The sequence below is a fragment of the Staurois parvus genome, unplaced genomic scaffold, assembly GCF_062004578.1.
Source record: "Staurois parvus isolate SC_StPar_1 unplaced genomic scaffold, SC_StPar_1.0 ptg000019l, whole genome shotgun sequence".
NCBI classification, from domain to species: domain Eukaryota; kingdom Metazoa; phylum Chordata; class Amphibia; order Anura; family Ranidae; genus Staurois; species Staurois parvus.
Window position 1 is genome coordinate 19464387 of NW_028317815.1, and position 21606 is coordinate 19485992.

Sequence of the window (21606 nt, forward strand, 5' to 3'; positions counted from 1 at the left end):
TCCTCCTAAAGGGAAACATTGAAAGATCAGGATGGGGGTCTTTGGTGGGTATATCTGCCATCACTTGGTAGGGAGGGGGAAATTGCAGGGTAGTTTACAGAGGAATGGCAGTGAGGTAGGAAAAAAAACAGGGGCAGCACGGCAGCTTATTGGTTAGCACTTCCTCCTAGCAGCACGAGGATCGGCGGTTCAAGTCCCAGCCATGGCACCACCTGCTTGGCATTTGCATGTTCTCCCTGTGACAGCGTGGCTTTCCTCCCACACCCCAAATACATACTGGTAGGTTAATTGACTTTTGTCTAAATTGGCCCTAGTATATGTGAATAAGGACCTTAGGTTGTGTTTTCATCGAGGGCAGGGACTGCGTAAATTGACAGAGTTATACATGTTCTATAATAAATAAATAAATAGATTATGCCTGAAATGGGGCTTTAACAGTGGACAGTGCAGTCTATTGGCCTCTGAACTGTTTTGGGGGAGAACTAGGTAAGATCAGTGGCCCCTGTGGAGGTAGTGCTACATATTAAAAAAGAAAATTCCAAAGCAGGAAAAACAAAAGTAAAAAAATTCAGAAAGATCAACAGAGGAGTCCCATACGTGGTTGGCAATCACCACCTCATATGATGTGTTTCATCACCATATGTGGTGACTTTCTCAAGCAGTGTGTATTTGATAACTTGTTTGATACTGTTATCTTATTTTATACCATATTTGATATCATTATCTCATTTGATACTGTATTTGATGCATCTGATTTGATACAATTTTTGATACTTCAATCTATATTGCTGGCCAAGAACACAAGTCCATTCAGGATCTACAGTAAATATGAATTCTCATGCAGATTTGGAAGCATATATATGGGGTATAAGCTCAGGACATATAGGGGTTTATTTACTGAAGCTGGAGAGTCCAAAATCAGACTCCCTTCTGCCTAGAAACCAATCAGCTTCTAACCTCAGCTTGTTCAATGAAGCTTTGGCAATGAAACCTGGAAGCTGATTGGTTTCTATGCAGAAGGGAGTCTGATTTTGGACTCTCCAGCTTTAGTAAATAAACCCCATAACTTCTATGGGTGTACAGTGAACATTATAGGATTCATTTATGTTTTTGTTTTTGGTTTGTCTTCCTTGGATGTAAATCTCATGTGCAGTTGGGGTATTTTTAAGTGTTTTCAAATTTGTGAGTGTACAGAGGGAATATAAGAGTATATGAAATTAACCCCTTCACGCCGACGTCACACAAATATGCGGCCTCACAGAACTGGGCTTTTTTCCGTGGGGCCATATATTTGCGTACCTGTCTTTGTGCTGGGAGCGCGCTCCCAGCACAAACACTGGGGTGCCACTGAGAGCCCCGGGTCCCGTTCTAACAATCGGGACCTAGGACTTCCGGTTCCGGGTCATAAGATCGCTGTGATAGCCTCTGATTGGCTATCACAGTGATCAGTCACTGTACAGCCTGGCCCCCTTGATTTTTTTTTCTCCCTATGAATGGAGGAGAGAGATACGTTGAATCTCTCTAACTCCTGGTATAGAGGGAAAAAAATATGTTTGTAAAAAGATAAATAAATAAATATTAAAAAATAAAATAAAGAAAAAATACCTAGTGTTTGGGGCAAGGTCAGGGTCAAAGGTCAAGCTTAAAAGGTCAGGGTCAAAGGTCAGTTTTTTTTTCTTTTTTTTAAATTGGTATCAGTGTCAGTTTGCTTTAGGTAAAAAAAAACAACCAAAAAACAAAATACGTACTATTTTTTCTGGGCTATACTATGGGTACAGACAACAAATAACATACACATATATGGTATCGCTGCGATCGTCAAGAGCTGGAAAATTTATTTTGGGTTGTTCTTTGGTGGTAGGTTATTGTAGTAACAAGAAACACACAGCTACATTTAAAACAAATTATTATTTTTTTTAATATTTTAGGCCAGTTTTCCTTTGATAATAACAAAAAATCAGGAGATATCCATTATCATTTATCACCAAATGAAAGCCCAATTTGTCCTGCAAAAAACAAGGTATAATTCACCTGGATGTAAAAAGTAGTTGTGATGATATGTACGGTTTTACTAACACATGTCAATGTTGCAGAATTGTGCTTAGGCATTAAGCTTTGTTTTAACCGTAGGCGTGAAGGGGTTAATGTTTTTGTTATTTATGAAATAATAATAAAATGTATATATATTTTTCTATCTCTTCATGAATTTTCTGTGTTATGGTTACAAATAGATGTTGTGTGTGAATATAAGCCTTTCCAGTTTTTGGTCCCATATACAAAGAAACTGCATGCTCAGTAAGTGATTAAAGTAGCTCTGAAGCCTAAACATTTTTTTTAACCTTAACCCCATCGCTCCGCACCACCCAGCCTTTCAGGGGTTCATGATGCCAGGAGGTGGGGAAGGGTATATGATCATGTGACTGCTGTGATTGGCTGTCACAGCAGTCACATGATCGGAAAGCTCCCGATCACAAGTAGTGATTGGGAGCTTTCCGATAGGCACCGATAACTGTGCCAGGGACGTGTACTCTTGGAACTTTTTTTACATCTGGCTCTCTGCGTCAAGGCCCACCCGGCGAGAGGCCGCATATTTGTGCACCACTGGCGCCAAGAGGTTAAAGTGGTTGTAAACCCTTACATATCCCCAGTGAAGTGACTGGCCTCAGGTGATACACAGAGATGAAACAAATCCTTCTACATAAGTTGTACCTGTCTATCTGCAGTATTCCCTTCTCTGCATATGTTGAATGTGCAGAATTTATAAAGCTTGTAGAGCTGTCAAAAAAGGGGATGGGGAACTGAAGTTACACTCTGCAGAGCTCAGTGAGGGGATCTCTGAGAGCTGATTGGTGGGAAGGGACACATCCACTTCCTCACAGCTCACAGGAATAGAGCTGAGGCTGTCAATCTGCTGGAGGTCCCTCCCCTGTCACAATTTTTCTCTTGGTGTCAGTAAAACTTGTCAGAATTGATTCATGCTGATAGCAGAGGAATGAAGCAGCAAACAGAAATTACATTTAGTACTTTCAGTTGAGACAAGTACACACCATAGAGGGATATGCTTTGCTCATATTTCATGTCTGAGGTTTAAAACCACTTTAATGCATTCTCTGCATTAAAGAGGTTCTTTTCCCTGATTGAAACAAACTAAAGGTCAGCAGCTACGAATACCATAGGGCGGGGGAGAGGGAGGAGATCTTACTTGAAATTGGAGCGATTACCTGTCAAAACCATGCACCCCCCCCCCCCCAAAAAAACAAAAACAAAAAAAAGCCAAAAATAGAAGAGGGAGACAGAGCATAAAGTGGATGTTCTGCTTTAATGTAAAAAATATTTTGGCATCAATTTTGCCCCCTCATCCCCCCCATACTTACCTGTGTCCTCACTTAAGCCAGAGCTGTGCCTGTCTGCAGCGGCTCTGTATTCTCCCCCCATTCTCACAGGTCAGACTGGGATCAGTGGGAGCCATTGGCTTCCACTGCTGTCAGTCAATTCATGTGACGAGAAAACGGGGGTTGGGGCTGAGCCTTGCTGTCTGTGTCTATGTTTGCAGGCAGCACCTTCACAAGTGCCCCCATAGCAAGCGGTTTGCTATAGGGCACTCGGACAAGAGGAGGGGCCAAGAGTGTTGGTGGGGGAGCCAAGAAGAGGAGGTTCGAGGCCTCTGTGTGCAATTCTATTGCACAGAATAGATAAAGATAAACCTGTTTGTAATTTTTTTAAAGGAAGACTTTATTATCACTTTTCAAACCCACGCACTTTTACTGCGATAAAAAGGAACCTTCCTAGCATGTTAAAAGCACATGACAAACAGTCCCCTTTAACCTCTTCATGCGCGCACCCTGCACGCTCCCAGCACACATGTCCGGTACTCACGGAAAGGTCCTGATCTCCTCTTTCGATCGGGACCTTTCCCGATCATATGACTGCCGTGATGACGCGTCATGGCGGTCACATGACCCTAAACCCCACCCCGCCTCTTGGCTTCTGAAACTCTTAAAGGGCCGGGAGGCGCCGGCTTGAAGCGGTTAAGGGCCGTTGCACACCAGATGCTGTTCAGTGGGGTTTTTTTCTGCAGCAAAAATGCATGGATAGTAGGTTATATGGGTTTCAATGGCATAGTTCACACCAGTGTGGTCAGTTCCAGTGCACATAAAATGTAGCATGTTCTACTTTTTTTTTCTGCAGAAAAAAAAAGTAGAACATGCTGCATTTTTTCTGCACTGAACTGTACTGGAATGCGGCAAAAAGCATAAATGCACTGGAATGCACCTAATGCACCAAAAATGCACTGGAATGCACATAAACGCACCAGAAATGCACTGGAATGCACATGTCTCTATTTAGGATGATGAAAAACAGGGGGGAAAATGTACTTGAATGCATCAAAAACGCAAATGCAGAAATGCATCTGGACTGCGTTTCTATGGTGTGGACAGACCCTGAGGCTCAGTTAACATCTATGCACTTTTGCAGGCCATGTTTGCTTGGGCATGGCAGGCCATTTATTTGAATCGGCTGCAGTGCCTGCATTTTCTGCAGAAAAAGTTGCATGCACCTTTTTCAAATGTGGCCTACAGGGAAATCGCAAGGAAATTTTGACCTTGTGATTTCCTTGCAGTTCCGGTACCCGCAAAAATGCTGCATTTTTACATGTGAGGTGCCATTCAGAATGCGTATTTTCTCACATCAGTGCATTTTCACTGTGGGCAGTTGCGGGTGCAGGAATCGTGGCAATTCCTGCACCTGCAGCCACCCACAGAGGTGTGAACCGAGCCTAAATCCTATAAAACAGTTCTCATGTGAATGCTGTGCTTTTTGCAAAGTCCTGCTTGCAGCATCTTTAGTGCTTGTTTGTAAATGCACCAAAAACGCACCTTCCATTGAAGTTTATGGGAGTGCATAAAAATGCAACACAGGTTTTTTTTAAGTGCGGTTTTTCTGAGTCACAATTTTTCACAGATGAGCAAGTATGAAAATGCATGTAAAACCTATCATGCGCTGCATTAAAATTTAACACAAGGCATTAAAACATGCTAAAAAAGTGATATGCGCTTTAAAAAATATTAAAAAATGTATATTGAAACACAAATGTGAACTAGTCCTATATCACCTGCTGAAACTAAGGGTTTACTATGACTAGAACAGGCAATAAACCACAAGAAATGTCCTTGAGGCCCTATTCACACAGTTCCAAAAGACTTGAGGAGAAAAAAATCAATTATTCTCAATACAGATGGTTCACATATCCACTTCAAGTCGCCTCAAGCTCAAACAAGTTCTGGAGCTTTTTTTTGTTTCTCAAATTGGGCAGATTTGCATGTTTTTGAGCTGTTTTAATCCCACAGAAATGAATGGAAACGCATGATTCATGCATTTTTGCGCATTGTGTCATGCGTTTTTGCGCAATTTTCTGCTCAAATGAAAAAATGTTTACAAATTGTAATATAGTATGAACAAATAAATGTAAAAAAATACACAAATAAATAAAAATCATCATATATAAATAAAATAAATGAATATTATGTAATAATAAATAACTAAATAAATAAATAATAACTCTTTGAGTGCAGGGCCCTCAATCCTAAAAAATCCTAAAAAAAATTAAAAATAATAATAATAAAACCATAATAGTAATTATATATATATATATATATATATATGTATTTATATATTATATATATAATAAATATATTAATTATAATTTTTATTAATTAAATATTATTATTATTATTATTATTATACAGGATTTTTATAGCGCCAACAGTTTGCTCAGCGCTTTACAATATAAAGGGAGACAATACAGCAACGATACAGTTCAATACAAGAGGGATAGGAGGACCCTGCTCCTCGGAGCTTACAATAATAATAATAATAATTAATAAATGAGTGATAAAATACTACTACTAATAGTAAAATAATAATAAATAAACCCAAACACAAAGGAAATATTTAATATTACTACTCATAATTTATTATCATAATACTAATATTATTATCATTTTAATAACAATAATAATAATTTATTTTGTGTTAGGGTTTGGATGTTTATTATTATTATTATTATTATTAATAATAGTAATAATAATATATATATATTTTGGAGGGTTAGGGGGTTAAGGTTAGGAGTTAATTATTATTTATTACATATTATTCATATATTGTATTTGTGTATTTATTTTACATTTATATATTCATTTTTGTATTATTATTAGTATTGTTATTAACATCCTAACTCTAAAATAAATAAATAAATAATAAAAAGACAAATAAAATATTAACCCCTAACCCCAACCCCTAATCCTAACCTTAACTCTAACCCCTTACCCTAACAAAAAAAAAATTAAATAAAAAGAGTAGTAATAATAATAATCATAATAATAATCATAAATAAAAGCTGATGGAAAAGCTAAAAAAAATCTGAAAAACCTAGCAACAAATGATGCAACAGATGATATTCTTCTCTACTGGCTAATAAAAAAAAACTCCAAAGCTCAAAAATGCTGTGAGAAAACGTGCATAAACAAAAAATCGCACAACAAAATGCACAAAAACAGCTGAGGTCCAGTACCAAATGGCTTGTCTCGGAAAGCAAGGTAGATACGTAGTGGAGGTGAATAGGGCGAGTGGTGTCCCTGCACAGCGGGCGCACACAATGGGACGAGCGGGTCACTTCCACAGGGATGCGGAGGACGCCCGCTAGGTCAGCACACCGTTATCATTCACCTTTTCTGCTCTTCCTTGCAGCACGATGTGCGGGAGGCGACCAATCAGCACGGAGGGGTGTGTCCCGCTGCCCCTGTTAACATGATGTGCCTATGAGGCGGCATGTCTTATGTGTTTGGGAGACCCTCCTGGCAGGCTCGGGCTCCCTCCGGCAGACCGCTCATTGGACAGAGTGCTGCTCCGCTCACCTGAGCTCCAGGCAGGAGACAACTTTAGCCGCACTTTCCTCCCTGACAACTTTTGTTTGCCCCCCGAACACCCCGCCACCTATGCAGAATAGAGTCTAGGTGCCGGCTCTCCGGGGCAGCTCCAGTCATGGCTCAGCTACGCTCCTGCCACAGCGGGCGATACAGTTGCCTGCTCTTCCTGGGGCCCGTGTACCTCGCCGCGCTGTGCGGAGCCGTGGCATACTACCCCCGCTTCTCTCCCTTCTTCTTCCTGTGTACCCACCACGGCGAGTTAGAAGGGGACGGAGAGCAAGGAGAAGTGCTCATCTCTCTGCACCTGGCCGGGAACCCCAGCTACTACATACCTGGACAGGAGTATCACGGTAAGTGGCCACTGCTCTGCTAGAGATACACCTGTCACCGGTGTGCCGTGAGGTGAGGAGGGCAGGGATGAGGTGAGGAGGGCAGGGATGAGGTGAGGAGGGCAGGGATCCCGGCACAGAGGCATTGTCTGAAATCCGGCTGGAGACATTGCATTCAGTGCTATCAGTATCTATAGGAAGGTATTGCTGTCAGTGCTGAGTATCTATGAGGGGTATTGCTGTCAGTGCTGAGTATCTATGGGGGTGGGGGGGGGGGTGGTATTGCTGTCAGTGCTGAGTATCTATGGGTTGGGGGGGTATCGCTGTCAGTCCTGAGTATGAGGGGGGGGGGGAGTATTGCTCTCAGTGCTGAGTATCTATGAATGGGGGTATTGCTGTCAGTGCTGAGCATTTTTACTGGGGGGTATTGCTGTCAGTGGTATCAGTATCTATGTATAGAGGTAGTGCTGTCAGTGCTGAGTATGTATAAAGGAGGTATTGCTGTCAGTGATGAGTATTTTTAAAAGGGGCTATCAGTGTTGAGTATCTATAAAGTGGGTTATTGCTGGCAGTGCTATCAGTATCTATGAAGGGGTATCGCTGTCAGTGTTGAGTATCTATAAAGGGGGGTATTCCCGTCAGTGCTATCAGTATCTATGAAGGGGTATCGCTGTCAGTGTTGAGTATCTATAAAGGGGGGTATTGCCGTCAGTGCTATCAGTAGCTATGAAGGGGTATTGCTGTCAGTGTTGAGTATATATAAAGGGGGGTATTGCTGTCAGTGTTATCAGTAGCTATAAAGGTGGGTATTGCTGTCAGTGTTGAGTATCTATAAAGGGGGTATTGCTGTCACTGCTATCAGTGGCTATGAAGGGGTATCACTGTCAGTATTGAGAATTTATAAAGGGGGTATTGCTGTCAGTGCTATCAGTGGCTATGAAGGGGTATCGCTGTCAGTGTTGAGTATATATAAAGGGGGGTATTGCTGTCAGTTTTATCAGTGGCTATGAAGGGGTATTGCTGTCAGTGTTGAGTATCTATAAAGGGGGGTATTGCTGTCAGTGCTATCAGTGACTATGAAGGGGTATCGCTGTCAGTGTTGAGTATCTATAAAGGGGGGTATCGCTGTCAGTGTTGAGAATCTATCAAGGGGGTATTTCTGTCAGTGCTATCAGTGGCTATGAAGGGGTATCGCTGTCAGTGTTGAGTATCTATAAAGGGGGGTATCGCTGTCAGTGTTGAGAATCTATCAAGGGGGTATTTCTGTCAGTGCTATCAGTGGCTATGAAGGGGTATCGCTGTCAGTGTTGAGTATCTATAAAGGGGGGTATTGCTGTCAGTGCTATCAGTGGCTATGAAGGGGTATTGCTGGGTCTGTAGTGGATCGGATTAATAATGTGAGAGGAGAACAATCACAACAACCATTTCATGCCAAAATCATCAACTAACCAATGAGTTACTTATTGTGAGATAATAACATAAACGAAGAGCTTGGACTTTAGCAGGCAGTTGTAATGAAGAACACAATCCTATATTCTGCTCCATAGGAATAGGTCCGTATCCCCCGTATCCCCAGTAAACATCAGGATTGTGTGCTGCCTCCATTGCTGCCAACAAGGTGAACTTAGTCTTCCTTCCTTTTTGTCCTGTCACTGGATGTTTTGATTTCCTTGGCACAGCTGCCTGTTTCCTATACACTCGCATTGTTCTGTGTGGATGGCTTGTTGCGCACAGATCTGTGCTCCTGGATTAGGGAGATAAAAGTGGAACTGGGTCACGGGCACTTGTTTCAGCCGTTTGCAGTACAAGGTGTTTGACATGCCCCCATTGATCTGGATGGTGCTTCACTATGGGATGTCAGAATTTATTGTGGAAAGGCATTATGTGATCATTTAGACTTTTTGTCTTATGTAAAGAAGCTTTTCTCAACTAGGGTGATGTGAAAACCAAGGGTTACTCCAGAGGTTTCTAGGGTTTGTGTGAGAAATCAGCAATTTCTGATTATTCAGCTATTCAGACAATAGCTATTGACTCCAGTAATCTTTTTTTTCTTTTTGTAAGAGAGGTATTCCTCTCACTGTCCAACATTATAAGGAGTTTTCTTTCCAGTGTCCACCAATGTAAGGAGCTTTGTTCCTACAGTCCACTGGTGTACGGGGGGCATTATTCAAACCATCCACCAATTCAAGGGCCATTCTTCCCACTGGCTATTAATGTAAGGAGCGTTGTTCTCATTGGCCACAAGTGTAAGGGGGCATTATTCACAACGTCCACTATTGTGAGGGGCATTCTTCCCACTGACTATCTATCAATGTAAGGAACATTCTTACCACTGTCCACCAATGTAAGGAGCATTGTTCTCATTGGCCACAAGTGTAAGGGGGCATTATTTACAATGTCCACCTATGTAAGGGGGCTTTATTCCCAATGTAAGGGGCATTCTTCCCACTATCAATTTAAGGAACATTCTTACCACTCTCCACCATTGTAAGGGGCATTCATCCTACTGACTATCGATGTAAGGAGCATTCTTACCACTGTCCACCAATGTAAAGAGCGTTGTTCTTACTGGCCACCAGTGTAAATGGGCATTCTCACTGACCACCAATGTATGGAACATTCTTCCTGTAAGGAACATTCTTCCCACTGACCATCAATGTAAGAAACATTCTTCCCACTGTCCACTAAGGTAAGGCACATTATTCCCACTGACCACCAATGTAAGGAACATTCTTCCCACTGACCATCAATGTAAGGAACATTCTTCCCACTGACCATCAATGTAAGGAACATTCTTCCCATTGACCACCAATGTAAGGAACATTCTTCCCACTGACCACCAATGTAAGGAACATTCTTCCCACTGTCCACTAAGGTAAGGAACATTCTTCCCACTGACCACCAATGTAAGGAACATTCTTCCCACTGACCACCAATGTAAGAAACATTCTTCCCACTGACCACCAATGTAAGAAAAATTCTTCCCACTGTCCACTAAGGTAAGGCACATTATTCCTACTGACCACCAATGTAAGGAACATTCTTCACTAGTGTAATGGGCATTGTTCCCACTGACCACAAATGTAAGGGGGAATTCCTTCCATTGCCCACCTATGTAAGAAGCATTCTTCGTACTGTCCACCAATGTAAGAAACATTCTACTGTCCACCAGTGTAAGAAGCATTCTTCGAACTGTCCACCAACGTAAGGAACATTCTACTGTCCACCAGTGTAAGGAGCATTCTTCTCACTGACCACCAATATAAAGCAGCACTCTTCTCACTGTCCACTAATGTAAGGAGCATTCTTTTCACTGACCACAAATACAAGGAGCATTATTCTCGTTGACCACAAGTGTAACAAGCATTCTTCTCATTGACCACCAGTGTAAGGAGCATTCATTTTACTGAGCAGCATGCTTAATGTACTGTGAGCTGTAAAGGGTTCCTTCAGAGGTTTCTAGCGGTTCCTTGAGCAATGAGCAATTTCTGCCTCTCAAATAACAACAATGACACCAATAACCTTTTTGCTAATGTATTGTAAGCTGTAAATATAGTAATTATTTGAGTAGGGGCTCCCTGAGAGCTGAAAGTTATCTCAAGGGTTCCTCTGTGTTGAAAAGGTTGAGAAAGGCAGTATTAGAGGTTCATTTCATGCATACAGACTTCATCAGCCAGCATGTGAGACAGGGTATGATAAACCTCATGTGTGTTAGGTGTAAATACACAGACTTTGTAACCCTCACATATGTTCTCATTTGTAACCTTGCAAAATGTCACGATATTGAGCTGCATTGAATTCATTTTCTTTAGGACATCTCTATGAAAATTAAGCTTTAATCACTTCTGCTTCAACTTAAGCTGTAGAAACTAAAGAAAACTAAATTAAAAAAAAAATCTTTTATATTAAACTGACTTTACAGGATGGAAAGAAAGCTAGCTAGCCTGGAGTCATTTCATTGTGAGTACAACAAGCATTTCTGTGTTCCCTTCTCTCATGTGTACCAGCAATTAGAAAAGCAGATTGTGATGAAAATCAGGGCAACCATGATGGCTAGTTATTCCATGTTAAAATAAGTTTTACGCTAGAATTGACGAGTTCTACGTGATCTAAATACCATACATCAAACAAAACCTTTATTCATTTATATATCCGTCCCTGATATTTTCACCATATTACTCATTGTGTTGACACGGTTTGGTTAGGTTGGTAATTGCTACTATATACCGGGATAATGACAGTGAAGCTAATCCACCATTCATCTTTGGATGGACTATGTTGTTAAATCTATAACCTGACTGACTGCTATATTATACTATAGTGTGTAGTTTATCCTCAGCATCAATATATTGATTATGTATTTAAATCTGGTTTGGTCTTTAAAAAATTTAAATTTTGTATAATAATTTGCTTACCAACTTCCTCTGGTCCAGCAGGCCTTTGGGACCAATTGACCTCCCATAGGCAGCCAACACAAAGTGGGGTTGTGATTTGCTTTGTCTACAAAATTGCAGTGTCTTTGTTTGCAAGTGTAGCACAACCCATAACGCAGCTGAAAATGCTGCTTAGTATACTGTGGCTGAGGGCTTACAATAATCTCTCAAATCACTCATCATTTTTTACTCTGCATTATTGTTGCTATAGCTGTTGAACTAATGTGTTTACTTTTTGACCACATATTGGTTTATAGTGCTGATTCAGGAAATGCAAATTGGTTTCTAAATGAAGTGATGCCTAAGATTTGTATGTATATTCATTTAGAAGATTGCGTTTAAGCTGTCTTCTGTCAATGAAATGTTGCAGGAAATTGTCCCAATTAAGTCCCAAATGAGAGTTTATTCCCCATTTAAAAATGGAAAGCATGTATGCATATGTTCTTTCAGTCGTATTGCTCTCTCGGTGATACTGTGGGCCAGCTCTCTGGGCACAATGTCTGGGATGCTTGAAAGCCTTTTCCATAGAATCTTCTTGGCAATTTAGCTATGAGGTAGGTCACCAAATCTTTCCTCAACCTTCACCATTTGTTGTGCATAACTAATTTGTACACACATAATAGAGCCAGTTTAGACAGAAGCCACATGAAAAGTACATATATACTAATTAATGTGTATATAATTAAAATATATATCATTGTAAGTTAATTCATTTTTTTAATTTTCCTTGCACTATTAGTTATGCTGACTTTTAAAATCAAATTCCAGCTAAATCCTAACTACTTTTACAAATGCCCCCTTCCCCTCCTAATACTTAACACCTATAGTAACTAACCTGTCTAAGAAAAATGTATATACTTACCTATTTTCAGCATGGTCTGGTCACTAGGTCAGCTGCAGCGGCAACTGCAAGGGAATGCAGAAGGAGCTTCACAATGGCTGTGAAAGTCGAGAGCAATCGCATCTTCCATAGATTCCCAAGGTGCAGCCGTTGTCGGGGGTCCGTTCTCTCCCCTGCAGCTGGTGCTGGCTGACAGTGGAGAGGCAGATCATTTGACCGGACCAGAGAAGGCTGAAAATAGGTTAGTTTATACATCTTTTTTTTTTACACAGGTTAGGGGATGGGGCATTTTTAAGACCAGTTAGGCTTTAGCTGGAGTTCTACTTTAATTTTGTTTCCTTCGACAATGAAGGTTAAAGAAAACCCATCATCAAGCTACCATTTTGGCATTCACTAACCAGTTAGATAACGTTATGTGTTATGGCCAAGTGTAACAGAAAAACAGAAGCAGATAGCTTAGTGCAAAGTTATAGAAAAGTTTAGGTGGACCTTGAAGCAACAATTAACATAATCATGGAGTTTCAGTTACGGTATATGCCATGTATATTTGTTCTGTGCAAGCATGCTCTATGGATATAGTTTAACACCCCCACCCCCAAAAGTGGCAGAAAGCTTACTGGCCCATCAGGTAGGTTAAAGCAGAACTGCACTGTATCCTAGCACCACAAACCAAAAACACTATTTAATTTATTTTTAATATTCAAAGTCCCCTTCCATCCATGTCTCCATGCTTTATTTTGCTGAGAAATCACTCTAAAAAACACTCCACTAGCATTTCTGCCTGTAGCCATCTTGAGAAAGGGTAGATGATTCATACCATGATACCAATTATCTCCTGGATTCCATCTGCCCTTAGTTCAGGCAAGCAGGAAGGAGAGTGCACTTAGCTGAGAAAGCCCCTCCTGAAGACTCCTGGGATGTATGACATCATTTGCCTTTGGCCTGGGAACCAGGAAGAAACTGAAGAAATGTAAAAATAAAAACATTTTAAACAAGTAAATACTTTATAGTATGCCTTCCTATCTGTTTACTGATGGTAGCAGCATAAGGATTAAAAAGAGTGCAAACCTGGTCAAGAACTACAGGAAACGTTTGACCTCTGTAATTGCAAACAAAGGCTTCTGTACCAAATATTAACACTGATTTTCTCAGGTGTTCAAATACTTCTTTAAAAATCATACAATGTGATTTACTGAATTTTTTTTTAAATTCTGTCTCTCAGAGTGGGAATGCACCTACAATGTGAATTTCAGACCCCTCCATGATTTCTAAGTGGGAGAACTTGCAAAATCGCAGGGTGTTCAAATACTTCTGTTCCTCACTGTAGCTATCAAGCTAAAAGAAAATTTCTATTTATTTTTAACGTTCTGACTCGTGTTAGGTATTGCAATTGGAGTGAAAGCAGAGCTATAGATTGCTAATTTAGTAAATTTTAGTTTAGATGTCCATTTTAAGTTTAGGAATGGTTTTATCAAAGTCATGGTGATATTTTCTGAATATTGTATTACAAATTAAGCTGACATAAGTGAATATAATGTTTTGAAATTCAAAGCAGTTGATATATTTTGTATTTCAGTTCTTGTTAATAAAAGTTATGTTGATGAAGCTTTTGGGTGACTCTATTCTTTTTGCTATTTAGCTGCTAAACAATATTAAAGCCCAACTCCATGAAAATGAAAAAAATCACCCATGCAGTGGGCCCCTCCCCCCTACACTGTATTCATTTTTTCTAGGGGATTCTGAAACAGGCTGTATCACTTATCTGATTCCTTGCTCCATCCGGCTCCAGCGATCTCCTTCTCTGACCAAAGTTCCGGTTTATTGACAGACCCTGGGAATCATCATGTACAATGCAGGGACAGTAACCTGTATTGTCCGTTTAGAAGGCTGGGTTGTGACTAGCGCCAGTCACAGTTTACAGAGCAGCTGTGGGGACCCAGTTGTAGTGCTGGAGGGAGCCTGCTGGAGAGAGAAGTAAGGTAAATATTTTCTCCTTGATAGTCTACCTCTACACTAAATATGGAACTTAATATGTACAATGTGAAGGAAAGAAGGGGAAGGGGAGACGTGATTGCAACCTTTAAATACATCAAGGTGGTTTGTAAGTTTCAAGAGGGCAGTATTTAGATATGAAACCAAGATCAAAAACACAGGAACATGATCTCAAACTAACTGTAGAAAAGTTCAAAACTAATCTTAGTTAGTTATTTTACTGAAAGGGTAGTTGATGTTTGGAATAAACTTTCAGCAGAGGTAGTGAGTCAGTCAACCGTAAGTGGTTTCAAACATGCTTGGGACAAACATAAATCTATACTCAGACAAAAATATTAACCACTTACCCTTCAGAGGATTTACCCCCCTTCCTGACCAGGCCATTTTTTGCGATACGGCACTGCGTTATTTTAACTAACAATTGTGTGGTCATGCATCGCTCTAAATAAATTAAATGTTTGTCCTTTTTTCCCATTTTAAAGTTTTTTTTTTCGGTGGTATTTAATCACCTGTGCATTTTTAATTTTTCGTGCTATAAACAAAAAAACCCCCAATATTTTTTACTTTTTGCTATAAAACATATCCAGTAAAAAAATAAAAAAATTTCTTCATAAATTTAGGCCCAAAAAATTCTGCTACATATCTTTGCTAAAAGAAAATCCCAATACATGTAAATTAATTGGTTTGCTTGAAAGTTATAGCATCTACAAATGGTGGTATATATACTGGAATTTAAAAAAAATGTTTATACTAGTAATGGCAGCGATCGGCGACTTATAGTGGGACTGCGGGACTGTGGCGGGCATTCTGACACTGGGGGGGGAACTGACTAACTGACATCCCAATGACACTAATACAATGATCAGTGTTAATAAACAGCACTGACACTGTACTAATGACACTAGGCAGCAAGAGGTTAACATCTGGGATGATCAAAGGGTTAACTGTGTGCTGTTTTACTTTGTTTTACTTTGTGTGCTGTGTGTGTTTTACTAGAGTAATGTACTGCTGTGTATTTCTCTGCTGTGTAGAGCAATACACCGCAGCATGTTACTGCTGGCAGGTGAGAGACCTGTGTTGTTTACACACAGGTCTCTCCCCTGTCAGTTATACTCGGCGATCACCGGGTGCTGGTGGGGAATCTCCGGCCGGAACCCGGTGATCGATATTTGTAGCCACCAATGGCAGCGCGGGTAGGGTGGTACGCACGTCCCCTACCCGGAAATGCAAAATCATATACATATTTTGCGCAGCCCTGCCACCATGTAGCAGTAGTTCTGCTATAAGGTGGTAGGGAAGCAGTTACCAAAAAAACAAACAAAACAAATCAAAAAACACCCCAAAAACAAACAAAAAACCCCAAAAATAAATAAATACAAAACACATATAAAAAAAAAGGGCAGACTCCATGGACCAGTTGGTCTTTTTTCTGCTGTCACTTTTCTATCTTTTTTATGTTACTATGTAAAAGAGCATTTAACCTTTGCAGTGGGGAAGGATAGGGAGGTTCTCTGTAAGGGATTTTTTACTTTTTCAGTTGGGCTTAAAATGTCTTTTTACCAAACACAGTAACATAGTCAGTTAGGTTTAAAAGATACAAGTCGATCCAAGTTCAACCAGTCATAGAAAACCTCGACAAACAGAATACGTTACCCATAATTGATCCAGAGGAAGGCAAAAAAACCCTTATAAATCATGGTCTAACTTGTTCCAACATGGGAAAAGTTCCCTTGAGACAACTGGTTATTCCCTGAATCAATTATCTCTGGTGTTATTACTTTTATTATTTATAAAGTAAACCAAAGTTCAGATTATATAAATTTTCCCCATTATGGCTATAAATGTTAAAAGGGGTTCTAAAGCCTAAACATTTTTTTACCTTAATGCTTTCCTTGCATTAAGGTAAAAAAATGTATAGGCTAAAGTATTGCCCCTTCATCCCCACAAGGCTTACCTGAGCCTAATCTTGATCCAGCACTGTGCACGAGAGCAGCGGCTCTATCCTCTGCTCCCCGCACTCAAAGGCTTTGCTGAGAGCTGCGGGAGCCATTGGTTCCCAGTGCTGTCAGTCAAATCCTGTAACAAGGTAGTGGGGGGCAGGGCCTAGTGTCAATGGATACAGGCAGCGTGGCTTGGGATCGAGCATGCAAGTGTGCTATGATAGGCCTTTGCTGGCACCCCAAAAAGAGGAGGAGCCATGAGTGTCAGTAGGGGACCTGGGAAGAGGAGGTCCTGGGGCCATTCTGTGCAATTCCATTTCATAAAGCAGGTAAGTATTAACCTCTTTGTTATTTTAAAAAAATAACGTGTAAGACTTTACAATCACTTTAAAGGATAAGTTCTCCTTTCATAACATGTTACATCCATATTCAGGGTGTAACCTGTTATGATCAGACTGGCCCCCGCTCCCCTGCTTTGACAACCAACAGGGGATCTTCTCCCTCCTCGCTAGCTTTCTAGGCTGGCCGCATCACTCATTCACTGTGTTCCATGGATGGGAAACTACAAGTTCTGACAGCCTTAGCGGTTGCCGGCTTGTATTTCTCAATGAACTACCACAGCACTGTACATCCTGTTCGGGCAAGCAGAAATACTGACAGATCTACAGGAGACCTGCATGGCACCAGCGATCTGCTGATTGCTAGTGCAATAGTTTACAGACTCCTGCAACAAAAAATTAAAAATGCACATTATTTTACCTGCAAAAAAATGTGCATTTGTTATTTTTTGTATAAAGGTGAACATATCCTTTAAGTTAAAAGCCATCGTAGCTACATATTGTAATAAAAAACAGTCTAAGAGTAAATAGTAGTCAATTATGTTGGAGTTTCCCATTTGAAGGTATATTTTGTTCAAACACTTTGAAAGCAAAAACCCTCTCATGAAGGAACATATAACCTAATAATCTGATCCTTTATTTAGCAAGCTTGAATTTCCGTTCTTGACCCATTTTCATAAGCTGTGCTAGTAAATTTGAAAAAACATCGTATATAATGAATACATTTGTACATGTGTAGTTTGGACACACATGAATGTTCAAGAAATATAGGTGTGCTTGTGTCATTTGCGTTTGAACTCAGCAATAATATGAATTCATTTATGGTCTCCTTTATAGCATTCTGGTTTAATGAATTTCTCTATAATGCAAAGCTTCAGACAGTGTCTTGCTGTCTGCCAGGCGGGATCACTACTCTTTTCACATATAATCAAAGGCATAGATATCTAAAGTGTGTGATCAATGCAATTTATGTGCGTGGGATGGTTTTGTTGCATTGTTTTGGACTGGAAGAAAAGTTAACACCTGCTTCAAATGCTTATCCACCAGATGGTAAAAAAAGCCTTCTATTTGTGATTTTTTTTTGTCACTCTAGTCATTGCTAATCATTATCAGTGTCAAAAGGTTAGGCCATATGCTACATTTGAATAAAGAAGTTGCAATGCTACAGCTCAAATGATGCAATCTGAGTTAATACTGATCATCTGTTTCCTAAGATACCTAAATAATACCCAAAGAGAATTTCAGAATATGCATAAAAGGGGGTTATGCGTTCAACACATGGCACATTGCTTTCAGACAAAAGTTTGAATACACTTTATTGATTTATATACGCAACCTTTGGATTTATGTGTACACGGATAGCTCCAACCGTACCTGTATTTGCAGTTATTACCACACCCTGCACCATTATGTCTCTTTTCCAAATCATCAGGATGTAACTGAAAAGACCTTGAGTTTATGAATCAAGTACAGAGGTCTTTGTTGTAAAAGAAAACATCAAAAGACCCTTTCGCACAAGCTATATTCAAACCAATCAGAAGGGGATATGGGAACAGTTCCACTGCTGAATTGGAGCAGAACAGAAAGGATGTCATTTTTGTGACATTTGTGTCAGTTCATTTTTTTCCTGCATTTTGTAATGAACCCATGATAGGTCTGTGGGCAGGTGGAGGTAAACGAATGTCTATCCAGCAATAACAAAACAGGTGCACAAATTTTGATTCTTAGTCCTTTATTGCTCTTTTAGCAAAAATTGTATTCTTGGTCTTCAGTTACATACAGGGGCGGACTGACAACTCATGGAGCCCCCCGGGCAATAGGGGATCATGGGGCCCCTGTTTCCTTGCCCACACTCAAAGCACACCCAAAAAAGCTTATAAAAGGTACCAGGGGCCTTTCATGGGGCCCCCTACTGACCCCGGGCCCTTGGGCTGTGCTCGAGTGCTCGAATGGTCAGTCTACCCCTGGTTACATAAGGGGAATTGATGTTGTTAAAATTACTGTATACAATATTTTAGTCTACATACATAGCTGAAAAAAGAGAAAGTATTATGAGCTTATGAGTTTGAGGAAGTGGTGTTACATCCATACTGATATCTAAACCCAGCCATAGACAGCTCCAATCTTGGCCAGTTCAGCCGGGACCATCTCAGATTTGAACCATGTATGGGCAGGCTGAATGTACCCAAGCCTGCTGGATTTTACATACGATTATTGCTAGCAGCTGTTATAGCCACTAGCAATAATAACTGTTTCTCCCAGCAGGGACAGCTTCTCTCACCCCCACCGCCATGGTTGCAGGAAAGAAATGACTGCATCTATGACCTGACTAAGTTAGTGATGTGCAGAAGAGTAGAGGGATAAATTTGCGCGTCATCGACATATAAATGGCATTGGCTGACCCAGGAAGGAAGTGTAGCTAGAGAGAATAGAAGAGTTCCAAGGATGGAAACCTTAAGGAACTCCTACGGAAATCAGAAGAGTAGAGGAGGTGGTAGAATCATAAGTTACACTGAAGGTGTATCAGGAAATTTATCAATGGCAGCAGAGAGGTCTAAAGCCTAGTACACACAAAATGAGAAAATTGTACAAAAATGCTGCTTTCGAAGCGATCGTATGATATTCTAATCATTAGTACACCATTTTCATCCAAAATTATTTGAAGGGACAAGCACAAATATTTTTCTCGTAAGATTCCAGATTTTTATGCTGTTGTACAAGAATTTTCATAACTTTAGTAAACCCTTCATAGAAACTAGCATGCAAAAAAAAATGGACAATCATTCTTCTGATATTCTCATCGTGTGTACAGGGCTTAGGAGAAAAAGTAGTAAAAGAAGAGTGACCATTGGCTTTATCAGATAGTAAGTTGTTTGTGAGTTCTAGGAGGGCAGTTTATGCAAAGTGTTGCAGGCAAAATCCAGTCTGAAGGGATCTAGAAGGTTGTTGTCATTGAGGTTGTAGCTCAGGTGGTTGATGGCTATGCTTTCTTAGGGTTTGGAGGCAAGCAGGACAAGAAGATGGGTCTTAGGTTGTTAGGATTCGTAGGGTTCAGAGAGAACGTTTTAGGTATGGAGGTTACAGAACATGACAGTTGAGATGAAGAGATTAAAGATGTGAGTTAGAAAGTATAGAATAGAGCAAGAAGGTAACTGTAGTATTGAGGGAACAGTGTTCAGGGGGCAGGCAGTTAGGTGGATGTTAGAAAACAGTAACAGGGTTAAAAGAGAGGGATGTATTAAATGTGGAGGTGGACTTGGCATGTTAGGTGGGGGAGATATATGGACATTGGAGATCTCATCACAAATTGCTATGATCCTTTTGTTTTTGATTGTCAATCTCCTGGTCAGGGAATGAGTTAGTAGTTGGAGGCAGCGGAGCATAGAGTAGCAGGCCCATTTCTTATAAATATAAACTCAAAGTATGTTTTTTTTTTCTCTTTTGTGTGTGAGAGTGACTTGCTACCATTTCAAACTGATCATTGAATTCTGAGTTTTGGTACAGTTTTTTCAGTGTACTGTATAATCTGTGCTTAACTGCATGATTTGTGGAGAAGATCACAATGATAGGATCATAGTGCACTGCACACATTACGTTTTAATTTTTCACAGCTGTTTCCTTTATGTAGTCACACTGTCCTGTGACAATTGCAGATATACAATGGTATTCAATGTTAATCATAGGCTTCTACTGGTCATAATAGGTATATGCTTATTGAGAATTACATTAGTAGATAGCAGGGAACATACCTAACAGATAAACAACAAACTGTGATCATAAGCTCCTTTATGGACAATTTAGAGTGTCAATAATCATTGCTGATTTTAATTTAAATTTTTTAATCTGTTGATTCTCATCTGTTCATACTAGTGACAGTGATTGATCTATGGATCTATGGCTTGTGATGAAATAGGTTTACTTTAAAAATCCCACTGTCATCTGATTGAAAGGTGTAATGATGAAGCACCATCCTGTTTTAGCAAGACAGTCCCAGGCTTTAGGTCCCAGACAGAATGGGACGTTTCAGACGTGAAAGTGATTTAGTTTCTCGGGAATGAGCAGATTGAGTAGGGAGCTTAAGGTGTCCTTATATATTTTCTTTTTCAAAGATTGTATTAAGTTTTTTCATTGACATAGGAAGCAGTAGAGAAAATACGGTAACATCTAAGTAAAGAGAATCAGTTATGTGTGGTAACATCTATCAAGTTTAAGATATCCAACCCAAGTAGACTCAAATAATTAAATAAAATAAAAGTGCACAAAAAATGTCTCTGATATCTTTCAAACGATGTGAAAAAAGTCCATCACCAAAAGTGTACCAATCCACCACCAGTAGAAATGAATGAACTCACCAGAGCATATTGCTAGTAATATTATAAACTAGCAATTTGCACATTTGCTCAGGGAGCAATGATCTGCAGACAGGTACCACGGCAACAAGACTCTCCAATATATCCAACTCCTCTCAGCTGTGGGATAGTTGGATATGTTGGAGAGTCTTGTTGCCGTGGTACCTGTCTGCAGATCATTGCTTCCTGAGCAAATGTGCAAATTGCTAGTTTATAATATTACTAGCAATATGCTCTGGTGAGTTCATTCATTTCTACCGGTGGTGGAATGGTACACTTTTGGTGATGGACTTTTTTCACATCGTTTGAAAGATATCAGAGCCATTTTTTTGAGCACTTTTATTTTATTTCATTATTTGATTTGTTTGTTTAATTTTGATTATTTATTAATTTCACAATTTTAGTTTTCATTTATTTAATTATGATAAAAGCGCAACCTTTTTGTTGATTTATACTGT

General features: G+C 40.0%; 1 protein-coding gene across 3 annotated transcripts in view; it reads left to right on the top strand.

The window, feature by feature from the left end:
• The first annotated feature begins 6821 nt into the window (after positions 1–6821).
• RELN (reelin) overlaps positions 6822–21606 on the top strand; it is a 547755-nt gene continuing 532970 nt past the window's right edge. For 2 of the 3 annotated variants that reach the window (XM_089685528.1, XM_089685532.1), the window contains exon 1: positions 6822–7276. In XM_089685528.1, coding sequence (XP_089541654.1) covers positions 7042–7276 — 235 coding nt within the window. In that variant the 5' untranslated portion in view covers positions 6822–7041. The remainder of the gene's footprint in view (positions 7277–21606) is intronic. The other variant, XM_089685541.1, reaches the window with a different exon arrangement.